This window comes from Poecilia formosa, unplaced genomic scaffold (assembly GCF_000485575.1).
Source record: "Poecilia formosa unplaced genomic scaffold, Poecilia_formosa-5.1.2 Scaffold67, whole genome shotgun sequence".
NCBI classification, from domain to species: domain Eukaryota; kingdom Metazoa; phylum Chordata; class Actinopteri; order Cyprinodontiformes; family Poeciliidae; genus Poecilia; species Poecilia formosa.
The window spans coordinates 1,137,767-1,154,493 of NW_006800006.1; the positions used below are offsets into that span (position 1 = coordinate 1,137,767).

The window sequence follows — 16,727 nt, forward strand, 5'->3', positions numbered from 1 at the left end:
ATATAATTTAGCCCTTCTTGAGCACTGAAATCTACAGCCTTGATCTCAGTAAACATGCACTATTCAGAAGAGGAACACATCGATAGCTGCACACATCATTCAAAGCCGTAATGGAGCCTAATGTTCCACTAAAACCCTTTTCATTTTCTCACATTCAGCTCTTAGTAGCAGATGTCTTTCAACACACCAGCAATCTTTACACGAAAGGAAACGGCGCTACAGCAGAAATGCGTGATGACATTTTTGTGATCATTATAGTTCATCATCATTATCACTTTCTCACTTGTACATAAGAAAACCCAACTTGATAAAGCTGCATTAGTGTTTCAGCTCACTGAAGTCTAATTGGTTTGCTGTGTTTCTTATAAACCATTTTCTCTTGTTTTGATTAATTAGCACCTGACAATTACCATCTTCATTTGTTGTTCTTGAGTAACCTCAAGGGATGCGATGTAGCTGGTTTGTCGGGTAATGCGGAGTACTTGAGCAGCCAGCGCCTCGTTTTATGCAGACAGTTCTGTAGGGAGTTGCTTAGATTTAAACCACCAGATGTTTGGATGTTGATTTCATGTAAATATCTGAATCTTTGCAGATGGTTATTCATCTGAAGTTTTCTTTTGCTTTTGCACAAAACTGTGTGATGGAACCACAACATTCCACCTTTTTTAAAATGTATATTTATCAGATGGTGTGTGTTTAGTCACAGCTCAATACATTTCCAACCATCATTTCCTACAATTAAGATTTAGTCTTGATTTCCACCAGCTTTAATTCAGAAGATTAAATTCCTGCAAGTCTCAAATGTTTTTTTTTTTTGTTTTTTGTTTTGCTGGCCCTGACATGTTTTCTTAATCTCCCTTTTGCTTAATCTCCCTTCCCCAAATCACTAGCTGCATCTCCAATGTGAGCAAAACTTTGTCAATATAATATGCTGAAAAAATAACATTTAAAAATTTGGTGTTTATATTAAAGAATTCAGTTAAAATCACACACGATTTGTTATCGCGTGAACAAACATGAGTAAGTTTGTTCACGTGATAAAAACTACGTCCTGTTGTCTTCTTCGTAGTTTGTGCCAGTGACAACATCCTGTTGATCAAATGACTCATGTGATGTGAAAAAAAAGTGTACATTGCTGATTTTTGAAAATAAACCAATTTCGATACGAAAAAAAAGAAAACAGGAAACACGTTTCACCCACCGCTGAAACGTTTTATCAGAAAACTAGTTTTTTTGTTTTGTTTTGTTTTTTTTTTCAAATTGGCGTGTTCCATTAAGCTAATTTATCTTCAGAATGTCAAATTGTGCAATTATATGGTCAATAGAAAAGCAGCTAACGACCAATTTCTCATGACCATGTTTCATAATGATGGTTTGTTCCAGATGAACTTTTCAAAACGGCTGCATCATTTCCCTCCCCACTTCGCAATTCTGAACTAGTTGCTCTTGCTCTGTGACTGTAACATGGCAAAATATGTCAAAGTTCAAAGGTTATGAACACTTTTTTGCGAGGCGGAGTGCGGGAACATTCAACCCGTCGTAACAAAAAGAAAAGCAGAATCATGTTGTTTCCCACATATCCGAATGAGCGCAAGCCGAAGCAGTTTTTCCTTCAAAGACGGAGCATCAGCGAGGTTGACTCCCATCCCTTCACCATGGATACGGTGCCGACGGCGACTTAGTGAGGCTGCTTGCTAATCGCTCTGGTGGGAAGAGGAAAAAGAAAAAGGAGGCCGCCGTTGTCGCTCGGCACTTCAAGACATTTTCACCAGCGCCGAGCGAAACGCCCACCCCATTGTCGCGGACGCAGTCAGTGGTGCCTTCTCTCCTCTACCTCCCCGGGTCTGTGAAGCCTTATCTTTGTGCCGCAGACCAAGCATGTGCACTGAGTAGGAGGAGATGGATCAGCTGATTTAGAGGAGATTTGATGCATTTTCATCCCTTTTGTGTTTGACTTCTGTTCTGTTGACTTTACAGTTCTGAAGCAAAAATTCAACCCTCTGATCTGTGAATGACACGGCACCCTAATCAATTTCCTCGCAGCGTTACCCGATTTTTTTTGTCAAAATTTTTTTTGTCAAAATTTATTTTGCCGTTGCATTTGATTAAACCTCTTTCAGGCTCAAGCTACCTTGACATATCAACTGAGTGGTTTCAGGCGCAAGGATCCTCCAGAGGCACGGGAGCAATGAATTTATTTTTGACACGGCTCCTGCCAGCTCCCAAGATTGAAAACATCACCTTGAGTGAGACTGAGGAAGGACGTGGCGGGCAGCCTTTCATTCTGCCTGATTTAGAAGGCTGTCTCAGGTGCACATTCTGGAGCTTTTTGGAGGGAGAAAAAGGCCTGAAATTGACTGTCCTGATGTCTCAAACCAGTCAGCGCTGGTGCTCAGGTTAGAAAACAACTACAGAGGAGAAACAGTATTTATGTGGATATTAACTCTTTGGGATCTAATATGTTACACAGAGTGGCCTTAAAGGGGCAGTATTATGTATTTTCCATTCACATAGTGCACAATCAAGTAACTATGTTAAGTTCTGTTGTAAAAATGCTATATGTATATATCAAATATGACATCGAAGAAATTTGGCTTTGTAATTTAATGCCATGAAATTGGTCCTCTGTCTCACCAAAGGCTTGTCCTCTGTCTGAAACTCCGATTTCAGGAAGTCGTCACAGCATGGCTCGTCTATTAACCCTTTAACATTTTCACCAGTGTTTCATTGAAAAGCAGCTCCAACAATGAGTGCAGCAGATGCTCAGTCTTATCAGGAGTTTGCTAATTGCTTCTGGCTAGTCTGAAGGAGCTGACTGGGAGAGTTGTGGGGGAGGGCTGAACAGAATGACCTAGAAATCTGCCTCTAAATCTTCAGAAAGGGAGAAAACAGAAATGAGAAACCATAGCAACAAACAACATATGCTTATACAATATTTTGCACCACTAAAATCACTGAAAAATATGGAGTACAAGTTAATAGAAGATTTATCTAGTGGCAACTGTGTCCCAGCAGAGTGCATCCTGGAAACATTTGAATCTTAAAACACCTGAGTGTGTGTGTGTGTGTGTGTGTGTGCGTGCGTGCGTGCGTGCGTGCGTGCGTGCGTGCGTGCGTGCGTGCGTGCAAACCTCTGATTAAAGAAAACGTTTGACTTGAGGAACTAGAAGCCACTTTTGGGGTAAATTTGGTTTGGATGTTTCACTGAGTCTCCAACAATGCATTTCTTCTCCGGTATCAGAGTGCCTTTGGCAAATAATGTTTGAAAAGACCTTGTCTTCATTGTTTGTCCTTCTGTCGCAATTTGCTCCTCAATTTGCGTCTTTCTTTCCAGTTTCATTGCCCTTTTTTTTTTTTTTTCCATCACCTGAGCACAAACGGTCACACTCCGTCTCCTCTGGCAGCCCGTTTCCTAACCTGCTGCGTGGCCTAATTATATGTCTCCTTCATAATGTGCTCTTCATCCCGCTGCCTCGCTCTGCCCTTACTACTCACACACCGTTCCTCTGTGTCCTCCCACTCAGTCTCAGGCCATGAGGATCGTGCGAACCGTGGGTCAGGCATTCGATGTGTGTCACCAGCTGACCCTGCAGCAGAAAAACGAGGATCAGGAGGATGAAGAGGGGAGGGTGGAGGAGCTGGAGGCAGCACCAGGTTATTCACACCTACACAGCAACCCGCTCGCGACTACAAAACACCTCCCTTCACTTTGCCCTCCTCCCAAATGTCAGGCTTTGCTCATGAAGAAACACAAATTTGTGACAATTCTGGAAAAATATGTCATTATCTTCCAACGCTGTCAGTTTTTTTTTCTTTTTTTCAAATGAAAGATGCCAATTGTTTTATATGAGTCAACTAGGCCCACAGATCAAAGATCCACCATGTGTGAACTCCTGCCGGCTCGGCGCCCACTGATGCGGCAGCTGTCGTCGCCTCGAGACACGGCACAAGCTCCGCGTGAAGCTCTCTCCTGACACATGTCGTTCTCTCCGCAGCGAAGAAGAGGCTGGCGCTGTCAGAGGAGACGGACCTCGAAGGCACCACGGAGGAGAGCATCGAGTGCGTCTCCTCGTCAGACCCGGAGAAGAACAAAAAGGACGAGGCCCTGGGAGCCGATGCCAAGGTGAGGTGCAGCTCGCTCATGTCAGCCTTGATCAATTCGGGTTTTCTCACGCAGCGCCCGGCTGCTTTCGCACTCCATTAAGATCAGTTTCATTCAAATGCTTAAATGCTTTATTTATCCCAAAAGGAAGTGACGTTAAAGTTGTAACTCATATTAATTCAAGGTTTTTCTGCAGAGCTGTTGTAAACGGTAATAGCTGTGGCAGGAAAGATGTCCGGTAGCAGTCTGTACTACAGTGAATTTGAAAAAGCCTCTGACTGAAGACAGAATTACTCTATAACAGTTCTCTTGTTCTCAGGGTTGCCCAAAATTGTCTTGGTTCTAAGTAAAATCCTTCTTTGCACCATCATCTCATAGGCTCTACAGTAGTCCCCGGTACAGAACCTCTTTTACTCTGACAACCCTAAATGAAATCCAGAGTAGAACTCAGAATTCATGTGATTAGTAAATGGTGTCTCCCTGTGTAGCTGCAGTGCTGTCTTTTAAAAACCATCAAAACTAATACAGTCCATTTGTGCAGAGAAATCCATGAAATTATTAAAAACTTCATATTCACATTTGTATATATAACATATAGATGCCACTGTATACGTGACAAACAAAGAACAAGGGTGGAATTATGAAAATACTTTATAATTATGTACTGCTTTTTGTACATGCACAAAAAAAAAAAAAAATCCCTCCCAAAAAATGATCAGCACATAAACTAAATTATTCAGAGCAGTCATTAAAGTAATCATTTTTACTCTTGTTTGACTATAAACAAACAATAGTTTTGCTCCTTTGATCATATTTCTACCAGTACTACAAAAAAAACAACTAAAATGACCTAAAAAAGGTACAGATACTTATTACTAAACCCTGAATCAATCGAATACAGGCTGAAAGTTTCGCCTCGTAAAGCGTCTATGAAATTGGTAAACGGCTCCGAGGGATTCACGGGGTATTGAGCAAGCAGACTTTTGATTCTCGTTTGTGGAGGAACGCTCCACAAGGTCTCTTCAATATTGATGGGATCACATGGTTTATTGATGAGACCACTGCGTACTCCTGCTAATCTCGGCGTGTTGGACAAGCTGCTGCCTGTTCCTCGATATTTGACTGCCGCTCAGCGAGTCTCCGAGGCGCCGGCCGCTTTATCGGTGCTACAGTGGGAGAAAACAAGTGCTGCCCTGGCAACGAGTTAAAGTGTTTAAGTAGAAATGCTTTTACAACACAAGTTAACATTATTATCTGTTTGTGCTATGAGATGACAATGTGCATGGAAAATAATAATAATTCTACGTCTTTAAAGTTTGCGCTGTGAAAGAATTTCTTCTGGTTTTGTTTTTTTGTCACACTTGAAAGTTTCAGATCATCAACCAAATTTTATTTCAATGATGATATCAGTTACTAAGGTAAGAGAGTCAGTTTAAATGAAAGAATACTTTAAATAATATATCCATTTTCAAATTATTGAAAATGTTTCTAAGAATAAAGTTTAAGAGTTTTTGACAGCGGATTAGATATCTGACTTTCACAAAATGCATTTGTCTTTCTAAAAGGTAAAGGCAATCAACAGTATCAGCCTCAGTAGAACGTACTTAATGTTCTTTATCATTATTTACCGTCAGACAGCTGCTGCATTGATTTAGCCACGGTTTCATCAGGAATGTTATTTAACGGAGCCGCCCGCTGTGTGGTTAATGAGCTGCTCACGTCGTAATTTGTTCCTCATATATGAGCCTCATAACCCACGGCTTCACTGGCAAATTCACTCCTCAGTCCTTAGCTTTTATTAGAGGCAAACATCAAGATGTGTTGTTTTGTGATTTTCACACAATAACAGCAGCCTGGTTTAGCCTTGGGCGATAAATAGAAAACAAGGTTTTCTGTTCTTCTGGTGGGGGGGAGGATGAAAGAACAATAAATAGTCAGATAATCTAGTTCTGATATAAACAAGTATTTATTTCCCTGGGAAGTACTGGGATCGATTCTCCATAGCAGTAAGTGGTGGTGACTTTAAAGTTGTGGTATCTTCAAATCTGAACATGAACTCAGCCAGTTCCAATATTTCAAACCAAGCATAAATATCCCAAATTCAAGCGTCACTATCACGAGTCCGTTTCTCATTAAAGTAAATACACATTATGCAAATATTTTTAAAGGAGTTCAACAAATACTACCATGCTCAGGCTCTGGACCATCAGATGAGATGTTAGCTTAGCATTAATCAGGGGATTTCATGTTTCTGTTGCATGAAGATGAAAGCAGCTCGGTGTTTCTTTACATCATCCTCCCTGAGGAGCTCAAACTATCAGATTCTCAGCTTTTAAACCACTTCTGTACATATTTTTATTCTCACACACCCACTAATACACCAGCTCTCAAACATCTTCCATTATTACTCCACGAATGATTGTTGTTTTGTATGTGGCGCTACGGCTACACCTTTGTTTTAGTCCCGTCATACTTGCTGTGTTTTTGTTTTTTTCTACCACCTCAACATTTGTACTAATAATACTGCAAAATCAAAAGTATTTATCTAACCCAGTGTGCTTTGCAGTCATTGGACTATATAATAAATGTTTTTCTTTTCAGTCAGCTAACAATGAAGCATGCTAGGCTTCAGCAGAACAGTAAGTTCTCTGCTAACTACAAAGCCCACTGGGTTAGCTCAGTGCTTTTGATTTTACAGTATTATTAGCAGAAAGGTTGAGGAGGGAGAAAAACAAGAACACAGCAGACGTGACGAGACTAAAACGAAGGCGTAGCGGTTGCACCGCATATCGAGCAACCATCAGATATAGAGGAATAACTGAAGGATGTTTGAGAGCTGCTTTGTATGTGGGTAAACGTGAGCGTAGAAACGTGAACAGAAGTGGGTTAGTTGGATCAAAGCTGACCAAACAGGACAGTCTCCTTTTAGTCATTCTCTTAGCAACCGGCCAGCTTTGACAACCTGCTCTCCAATTCCCGTCTTTTTGTGCGTTTGTTTATTTTCGCTTCCTCTGGTCAAGCTGATGTTGGCTTTTCTTTATTGAATCTCTTTAGTGGAAACTACAGAGGGAATTCTGAACCGTTGCCTGACTTGTAAATGAGACGTTCAGAGCAGTGATTCATCTTTTACATGAGTGCTAAGCAGTTGCAGTCGGACGTCACATCCCATCAGGACGCTTTTTTTATTTTTTTTTATTAGTATTTTATGTTTTATTTTTTTTGTAAGTTGACCATTCAGACGGTCGCTCTTAAACCTCGCAGCTCTTCCAGTTGTTAATCCAACGTGATGATGATGGATCAAACTGCTTTCCGTCTCTTCTCCCTCCTTTGGTTGGGCCTCACAGGGAGCTGTCTTCCCCCGCAACATCCACGAGGAGTTCTGTGCTTTTTGTTTTTTGCCGCAGCTTGGCTTCATTAGCATGCAGCGCGCTAATGAAATTCAGCCAGTCAGGAAATCATCTTAATAGCTTTTGCATCATCAGGAGCACCATCACTCAGATTTATGTCTCTGAGCGCTGCTGGTGGTTCGATCGGTGCCCAAACCTGCAAATTGAAGAAATCTGAATCTGGATGGATGAAGTCGGGGGGAGGAGGGGAAGTTGCGTCTCTTTACACTTATTTTTATTGAGCTTATTTGATAGGGACAATAACCAAACTGAATAAAGCAGCAGTCCCATGTCTGTACCATGGTGATCATAGCGTGGGTTGATTTGTAGCCCTTTTATGAACAGCATCTCTAAGGAAGTGGGATGGTAATAAAAGATTACAATAATTAACAATAATATTAACAACATAAACAGCGTCATACACATGAAGCAAAGAGATTAAAACGTAAAAAATAAAATGCATTAAACGTGAATGCAATGCTGTTTTTGACACAGCCAAGAGTTTGGTGTGTTTTTCACATTATTTATTCATAGTTCAGAGAGCACGTACTGTTCTGCTGTTGATCCCTCATGACCTTTGGACCATGGGAGGAAGCCGGAGTACCCAGAGGAAATCAGCTTATGCACAGTGAGGACATGTAGTGTGACAATAAATGAAACTGTTGAGTTTTGTGACAGCAAATAAAATGATTACTTCATTTAAAGGCGGAGTTTCAGAAAGAGACAGAAGCACAATTTCAAGGCATTACGTTCCGAAGTTTCTTTTAAGTCACATATGATGTATAGCATTTTTAAAACAACTGAAAGGTAACATAGTAACTTGATTGGAACTATGTGGCTGGAAAGCACACGATACTGTCCCTTTATACATATGCATGTCGGAAGGTGAAAGGTTTTATAGTGTTGTTGAATTCTTCAAATATGATATGTCTAAACCAGGGGCTTTCATTTCATTTCATTTGTTTGTTTTATTTATTTATAATTTTTTTTTCAAACCAGTTTTTGAAAAACAAGAAAACAAGTGATCAGTACGACAAGAGAACAAAAACAACTAGCTTACTGCTACATTTCAGTTTAAAAAGGAGAAGGAAGAAGTGAAGACTTATTTAATCTTACCCCTAATCTCAATTTAATGAAATATACCGACTCAGTAATTATTAGAAATCAGTCATTAGAACCACCTTATGGTACTCATATGCCTGTTCAATATACTCTGCTGAAGAACCAACAAATAAGTTATACTACATGAACAAAGTTGAACAATCTGAACAACAAATTAACAACAAACAAGCTGACTCAGAAAATCTACTTTGCTTAGGTAAATAAATCTGACGCAGTGAGACGTCAGACAGCTCAGTGACATTCAGAGCTGATCTGGTTCTGCTCCGCGTGTCCAGGTGTGTGAGGACTCTCCTCTCCTGCTGAGCTCCCCTGTTATCGAGGCCTCCTCCCTGGCCCAGCCGGCGGCCGAGGCCTCCTGTTCCGCAGAGCACCAGGTCCGGCTGCTCCAGAAGCAGCTCCAGCAGCAAGAGCAGCAGTCGCTGGCAGCTTCCGCACAGGTCACTTCCTGTCTTTTTTTTTTTTTTTTTATGTTCCAATTGCGTTTGAGACTAAATCAGACGAAGGTAAGACTGGAAAAACCTGGAGAAACTGAACGCCTCGAACGGAGACTCCATTCTTGTGCAGTTTGCTTCCAAAGCAGAAGGCACGAAGGGAAAAAATAAATTTGTTTTCATCGACGTGTTCTCTGCAGGTCCACGTTCTGCAGGAGCAGCTGTCGGTGGAGATGTGTGCACGCACCGAGGCCCAGGCCCGAGTCCAGAGGCTGCTGCAGCAGAACACCGACCTGCTGCAGCACATCTCCCTGCTGGTCAAGCAGATCCAGGAGCTGGAGCTCAAATCGGCCGGACACTTAACGTCTAGTGAGTGAACAAACGGCTTCGTTTCCTTGTTTATTTTGTTAGATTTTTGTATTTTCTCCTCTGCAAAACTTCAAACCACCCTTCCCCCCACACCCTCCTCTCTTCCTTCCCTTTTTTTCGTTTGATTTTCTTGCCCTATCTTCCGGTTATAGCTCCTTTTTATCATCCACCGCTGGCACGCAATTAATTATCCCATGACAGGCCTGTCAGAGAATGCAGTAAAGATCTCTGTTCTTCCCCCCGCCCCCTCTCTTCCCTGCATCCAGCCAGTGGCGATAAGCTAGCATGAAGTAATTACTTGTGAAACCCCGTCAGCGCTGACATCATCCCACTCTGTGTAGCTTCTCCCTCTCTGCATAGAAGATTTATTGGTATTGTTTTCTGTCTTTTTATGCAAATCCTAAAGTTCCACCTCTTCTTCTTCGCTTCCCACCAGTCGGTGCCTCGCAGAAGTATTCATAACTTGAACTTTCTGACATGTCGTCACATTAATTTCTGTGTATGTCACTGAGATCATTCACAAGAAACAAACACACACCAGCAGTGTTTCTCAATTATTGTCTATCATTTTCTTTCACGACAGTAGCTGTGTTTGACATTTCTAAAGTAAATTAGCTTAACGGAAACGCACCAATTTTGAAACAACTCTCATTTTTTGACAAAAAGTTTTGCCTCTCGGATGAGAGTTTTTTCTTTTCTTTTTTAAGCTGTATCAAAATTGGTTTATTTTGCAACATTGCCATGGAAACACTTTTCGCATCAAACGAGTCATGTGACTCAAACATGAACTCAAACGTAAACCATGAAGAATTCAGGAAGTAGTTGGAGGATGATGTTGACTTATCGCGTGAACAAATGTATTCATGTGTGATCCCAATTGTGTTTCTTATTTAATGGAAACACAGCAATTTGTGAAATTGTGTTTTTCCGACATCAGTGGAATATCAACAAAGTTTTGCGACTATTTACAATGGAAACTTTAAACACAATGACCCAAATTTGTACAGATGAGAGCATCAGTTTAACTCTTCTTCTCTCCTTCATATCACGTCAGTGGGTTCCCAGGACAGTCTTCTGGAGATCACGTTCCGCGCCAAGCCCCCCGGTGCTCCTGGTGCATCCATGACTCGTTCCTCATCCGCGGGCCCGTTAGCAGCTCCTTCCCAGCTCCAGATCGCTGACGGCGCCTGGTTCTCGGCCCTGTCCGGGCCCTGTTCCCCAGGCGCCGCCGGTGCCGACTCCGACTCTGTCCCGCTGGGGCCAAGCGGCAACGGGGTCCGACTCGAGTGCTTCCGCTTCTCCTCCCTTGTGTCGGACGGCCTGGCTGGGGGCCGGGACGCTGGAGAGACGCCCAGCGACGAGAGCTCGCTGCTGGGGGAGCAGGTGCTGGGGGCCCTGGAGCTGCTGCGCTTCAGAGAGTCCGGCATCGGGTCGGAGTACGAGTCGAACACGGACGAAAGCGACGACCGCGACAGCTGGGGACAGGGAGAGGGAGCGGACGGTGCCGCACGGCTTCTCAGCGTGCTGAATTCAGAGAGTCTGCCGGACTGCCTGGGGGACGAGATGGCCGTTTAGCGGTGTGGCGACGTCTGGACGAGGCGAGAGAAACTTATGCACCGCTGCGAGGAAACTGGTGCAGAAACTTACTGATGCATCACACAAAACTTATGAGTTGTGAAAAAAAACCAAAAAAAAACAACAGAACTCATCTATGAAGCTAAATTGCGGCCATAACGTTTGTTAAAAAGAAAAGAGAATAGAAATTGGAAAAAGGATTCTAAACTGAAAAATTATTTTGAAACTGAAAGAATATTTTAAGGTCAAAAGAATATTCTAACCTGAAAAAATGTTCAAAATTACTTCAGTTTCAAATCTTCTTTTAAGTTTCTTTTTTTTTTTCTTTTCAAAAATTTAGCTCCATACTCATCTGCACTGTCTGTCATCTGCAGCTATAATGTAACTCTTCACGCGCCTTTCTTTTTCCGACTGTTTTATTTCTGTATTTTACTTTCTTTGGTAAAATTTACTCTCTGAAAGGTTAAAAAAAACTAAACAAGCAGTATTTCTATGCTACTGAAAACATTGAAGCTGAACTGCTAAAGTTATCAAAGTCTTTTCCTCTGCTGCTCTTCTAGATCGCTAACATTTTTAGGGCTTGAAAAAATAATCGGCCTCCGCTGCATCTGCTGTGTGTTCATCCAGTTGTGAAATTAAGAGATGACGAAATGTTCTGATAGGAAATGATTACCTAGTGTGTTTATTTTTTTCCCAACAGCTTTGGAAATAATATATTTTTCACAAGGCATCTCAGTTTCTACAGAGGTCCAAAAGGGACAAAATTAAATAATTAAAGACGATGCAGATAATTAATTCAATTGGTATTAATTAATTCCTGCTCATCTGTCAGAGTTGCCCATCAAAGTCGAGTGGCGGTGCTGTGTGCGGGACTAACGCTGATCTGATGAACTCCACTGATTCTTTGAAAATTATGGAATTGTAACAGAGGATTTTTAAGAGCTTTCACAACTCATGAGCCCATTAGACAGATTTTACAAATAACAGGCAACATAGAAGCAAGAGGTTGTCATCTGGACCACACGGCGGAAAAAGTATAACAACTGATTAAATGCCACGATTTTCGAAGAATGAGGCTAAAGTAGTGGAGTTTGACAAACAGTTTTAGCCCCGCCCACAGTTCCGCCCCTTCATTTTAATGAACACGATTGACAGATGAAACTTTCAGGAACAGAAACTATGAATTAATTAAACATATATTTAAATAAATGTTTACAAAGATTGAATTTTAATGATTTAATTCCATATTCAATAAATGATATAGTGATATATTTATTTTTGTTTTGTCCCATTTGGCCCTCCATAGGTTTTGACAAGTACAGGGCAATGTCTTTCTGAAACTCGTGTCAAGAAAAAGCTTCTGAAACTTATTTTAAAAAGTTCCAAAATGTGTTTTTGTTTTTTGTTGCTATTAATCTTTATTATGTTTAACATCAGGTTCAGCAAGTAACGCATGACCTCATCCACCTCCTGCAAATGAAAAGCACAGAGAACAACTCAGCTCTATAGACAAAATATAACTCTTAGCAATGAAATATAAATCTAAAATTCAAAGCTGCTGTCACACTGTTAGCTAGTTAGCTGGCCGTTTATATGTGTGTATTGATGAACGTTTGTTTCAAAGGTCCAGACATGAGGAAACAATGGAAGATTTGTGGAACATACCGTCCTGTGATGTCTTTGAATTAATTGTGTCTCTTTTTGATTTTGATGTGCTCGTGTTCTAAATAGTACATGTGCACTGGGATCAAGAGTGTGGAATTCACTGTTCCCATTCATGTTGTTGAGATACCATGCTCTTTTTTTCTTTTTTACTTTGTCATACTGAAGGATCAACTAACCATCTGGTTAGTCAATGCCCAACAAGTTCCCCCAATTTATCAGACAAATGTTAGCCAATCGGAGAAAAGGTAAAGCCATTACACTTTCAGTTTCAAGCTTCAGCCATGCTAAGGTGAGTGAGTCTTCATCACCACAGATAGCATAGTGTAGCATGAGATTAAGTCAATTATTGGTCATTTCAGCAATGACATGTATGTGGCACTCATACAGCAGATTTTTGTCAATATGTCCAAAAGTTCTGTAGCAGCTACGTTCAACAGTTTCAGATTGTGTTTGCTACAGTATGAAATGTTTAGTAAAGTGATGCGGAAGTTTTAATTTTCTATTTGAGACAAAAGGCAGACGGGCAATATTATCGCAGGGATATCAGACAAATAAACATCAGTGGGTGCGGATTTGATACCACACTGGGTAACTGACTGAATCAGAAAATAGGTCAGGCTGCCTTCCGTTGGAGCCACTTCAAGCACCCATGTGGACCGAGTGTCTGCATAGCGTAGCGTGAGATTAGGTAATGTCATTATTGGGTTATTGCTGTGAAATTTATTGCTTTCACAAATTTGATTGTATTTGTGTATGTGTGTGATATATATTGTGTCTAAATTGTTAAGATTTTGTTTTCAGGTGAAAACATGATCATTATTTTTGATCAAATTGAACATCAACAGCTTTTCTATGAGGTATGTAGCAAGTTTGTGACTTCAAGAACCACTGTTATAAAAAGTTTGGATATATGTGTTAGCTTCACATATTCAGGAAAAATAAATTATATTTGGGTTAAAATTTTGGGAGAAATAATTAGCCACCTCTTATCTATGTCTTTTATTGAACAAAACAATACATAGATAAGTAATAGTAAGAGATCTGTTAAATAATACAAACTTAGGGCAGACTGAGCTTTTTTAGGCAGCATTATATAAGACTTGCAGATAATTTAATATAAAAAATACAAAGGTTGAAAGATAACATATAATTTCATTAAAAGATTTAGGATTGTTCCTGTAGCTCATCAGACTAAATTACCAAGATAAACCGGACACAGCTTCCATTTAAATCCTAAATTTAAACATAGCAGCATGATGTCATGTGCTAAGTATTAAAAACTCTCGATAAGTAAGAAAAAACTTATAATACTAAATTCGTGAAACATATTTCTGAAAGATCTAAAAGTTGTCATGACTGCACTGTTTGTTTTTTGTGTATGTTTGCAATATTCATATTTATTTATATGGGGCAATACATTTTTTTGGAGTAAATTTTGCAGCGCAGGCTTTAACTTTAAACTGTAATTATACATGGCATAAAACTGAGCATGCATCTAAACAGTATGACCTTTTATATTCACTTGTACAATGCATAAAATAATCACCTGGAGTTTCTTCATTCCGGTTTTTTGTTAGTTAACATGTCTGTACAACTCAGACATTTCAGAGGGAAATGGCTAACTAGCTTCTGTCCTGCTGCTTAAAAATGTAGCAGGACATGTCACACTGTCAGTGCTAATTACTAATGGGATATATTTTTGTAAGTCTGGTTATGTTGTGCTGTCATGGACAGTTGGTGTAATTTCAGTGAGAAGAATTGAGTAAAAGCTTTATTTAGCTAACATTAACTTCATCAAATCAGAAGATTTTTGACAGTCAACTTAATAATGCTAATGCTGCTATGCTAACAGAACTGAGGTTTTGCTCAGTTGCATCAGCATTGTGTAGATTGGATATGTCTGCACTGAACAGGGTTTTTTTTAAACACGTTAGATTTATGAAACCAATTAGATTTTTAAAAAAGGAGCAGATTTAACGTTTCTTAGGACTATCTTGGATTGAGACAAGAATCAAAACAGTAATATATGAACCCCCATCAAACCCAGGCTATTTCTGCATTTCAGACGGTTTAAAACTGTTTATTCGATTATAAAAAAAAACAAAACAACAAAATTTGGGGGGTTTTTTTGTTTTGAAAAAGATTGTTTCAATCTTGTTCTCATAACCTAATTGTAATTTAGAAAGCGTTGTTCAGCTACACTTATTGCTCATTTTCATTAGCCTTGTTGCTGAAACACTAACTGTGTTTCCATTGACCATCTAATTGCACAATTTGACATTTCGAAAGTAAATTTGCTTTATGGAACCGTGTCAATTTTGAAACATCTCTAGTTTTCTGATTAAAATGTTTTATCTCTAGGATGAGGTGGGTTTTTCTTGGCTGTATAAAAATGAGTTTCTTTCGCAAAATTGCAATGGAAATACTTTTGTCGCTTCACACGAGTCACACGATCAACAACAAGATGTTACCACTAGCGCAAACCACGAAGAAGACAAGAAGTAGTTGGACAATGACATGGCATGTCTCATAATGACTTATCACGTGAACGAACTTACTCACGTCTGATGTGGATTGCGTTTCTTCTTTAATGGAAATTGCAAAATTGTGTTGTTGTTTTTTTGTTGTTTTTTTTCGACATCAGTGGAATAATGACTAAGTTTTGCGCACATTATTTTAGTGGAAACGCAGCTACTGGCTGCTCCTCCACACCGCCCCACTCCTAGTAAAACAAGCCGTCCCTCCAGTACTACGTCGTGGCTGTCCGTAAACTGCTGCGTCATTGTTGCGTCACACGTTGAAATGTTTTGAGACAATTTTAGGAGCGATGACGCTCTGTCGGACACTTTTGGACTCTAATGCACCAGCTCCACCATGATGACTGTGAGTGTATTTATTATCTGTGTCCCCGAGCCGGGACGGTATCTCTGAGCCGTTTCTAAACGTGAATATTGGGTTCCCTTCTCTCTTTTTTTCTTCCTCACATTTCACTTAAGGTTTCTTACCTCTTTCCTCCTCTCTTTCTGTCTTACCTACATTTTTTTCCTCCAAGGTTATGTCTGTTCACAAGAAGTGTACTAAAAATGAAAGTGCACTTATGTTGATGTTCCTCGTGGAATTAAATGTCCTTTCTCAAAATCCACTTGGTGTCGTGGTGCGTCTTGTATTTTATTTAGGGAAGCACAGCTCCACTTTTACAGCTGAATTGTGTGTTGTTGTTGTTTTTTAAACATAAACATAAATGCTTTAAATTACAAATTTATTTGGCAACTCTGCACCAGTACAGCACAACTGGAAACACAAATAGCTTCACAAGTTTGGTCAAACATGTAGAACCAACACAACTGCAATTCGTTCAGTCAGTGCAATTAGGAGTAGAAGAGCAAATGTAAAATAAATAGTAAAGAAACTGAAATTGACAAAAGCAACAAGTTGACTACCTTGGTCAAACTTGTAAAAAAAAAAATGTCCAACAATTTTCTTTCAAATGGTACAGAAATTAGGAATTCAAAATATAATGTAAAATAAATAAAGCATGACGTCGCTCAGAGCACGAAGCGTAGAATTAGACTGAATAGATCTGTTCTTATGGATTGCTTTAAGCATTGTTACGATACCCTATCTATAATTCACGACCGATTGAAATATTAATATCGGATCGGTTCAGCTCTACTTTTTGAAAAGAATCTCTGAAGTGAAAACAGTTTTCCAAAGTAAGGACAACCTTTAATAAAAATAAAAAATAAAAAAAAACGCTTGACCTGTTGTGAAAACAAGATGCGGGAAGTTCTCGGTGAAGGCGACTGCTCGGTGGAGCCGCACCAGCTGTGCTCATTAAACCGGGTCAGCTCCCATTAAGTGCAGCACGTCTGCAGGCGGCAGCAGCTCCGTGTAAAGCTGATAAGCTGGAAAATATGAATAATATCAGCCATTACCCGCCCACATCCGTCCGCGGCGTCCTGCAGCTGCTGCTGACACAGATAGTGGGCGGCCCGCTGCATTTGGCATCCTCTTTAATCTGTTTGATTATCATTAAAAAAAAAAAAAGACTGTAGGGTCATCCTGTTCACGCTCTCG

General features: G+C 40.2%; 1 protein-coding gene across 3 annotated transcripts in view; it reads left to right on the forward strand.

The window, feature by feature from the left end:
• The window catches only part of LOC103139993 (carboxyl-terminal PDZ ligand of neuronal nitric oxide synthase protein-like), a 34,814-nt gene extending 19,022 nt beyond the window's left edge, over nucleotides 1–15,792 (forward strand). For all 3 annotated transcript variants that reach the window (XM_016672907.1, XM_016672906.1, XM_007554892.2), the window contains exons 6-10: nucleotides 3,525–3,654; nucleotides 3,996–4,123; nucleotides 8,886–9,047; nucleotides 9,242–9,410; nucleotides 10,465–15,792. In XM_016672907.1, the coding sequence (XP_016528393.1) occupies nucleotides 3,525–3,654; nucleotides 3,996–4,123; nucleotides 8,886–9,047; nucleotides 9,242–9,410; nucleotides 10,465–10,985 (1,110 nt within the window). In that variant the 3' untranslated portion in view covers nucleotides 10,986–15,792. The remainder of the gene's footprint in view (nucleotides 1–3,524; nucleotides 3,655–3,995; nucleotides 4,124–8,885; nucleotides 9,048–9,241; nucleotides 9,411–10,464) is intronic.
• Nucleotides 15,793–16,727: the final 935 nt, after the last annotated feature.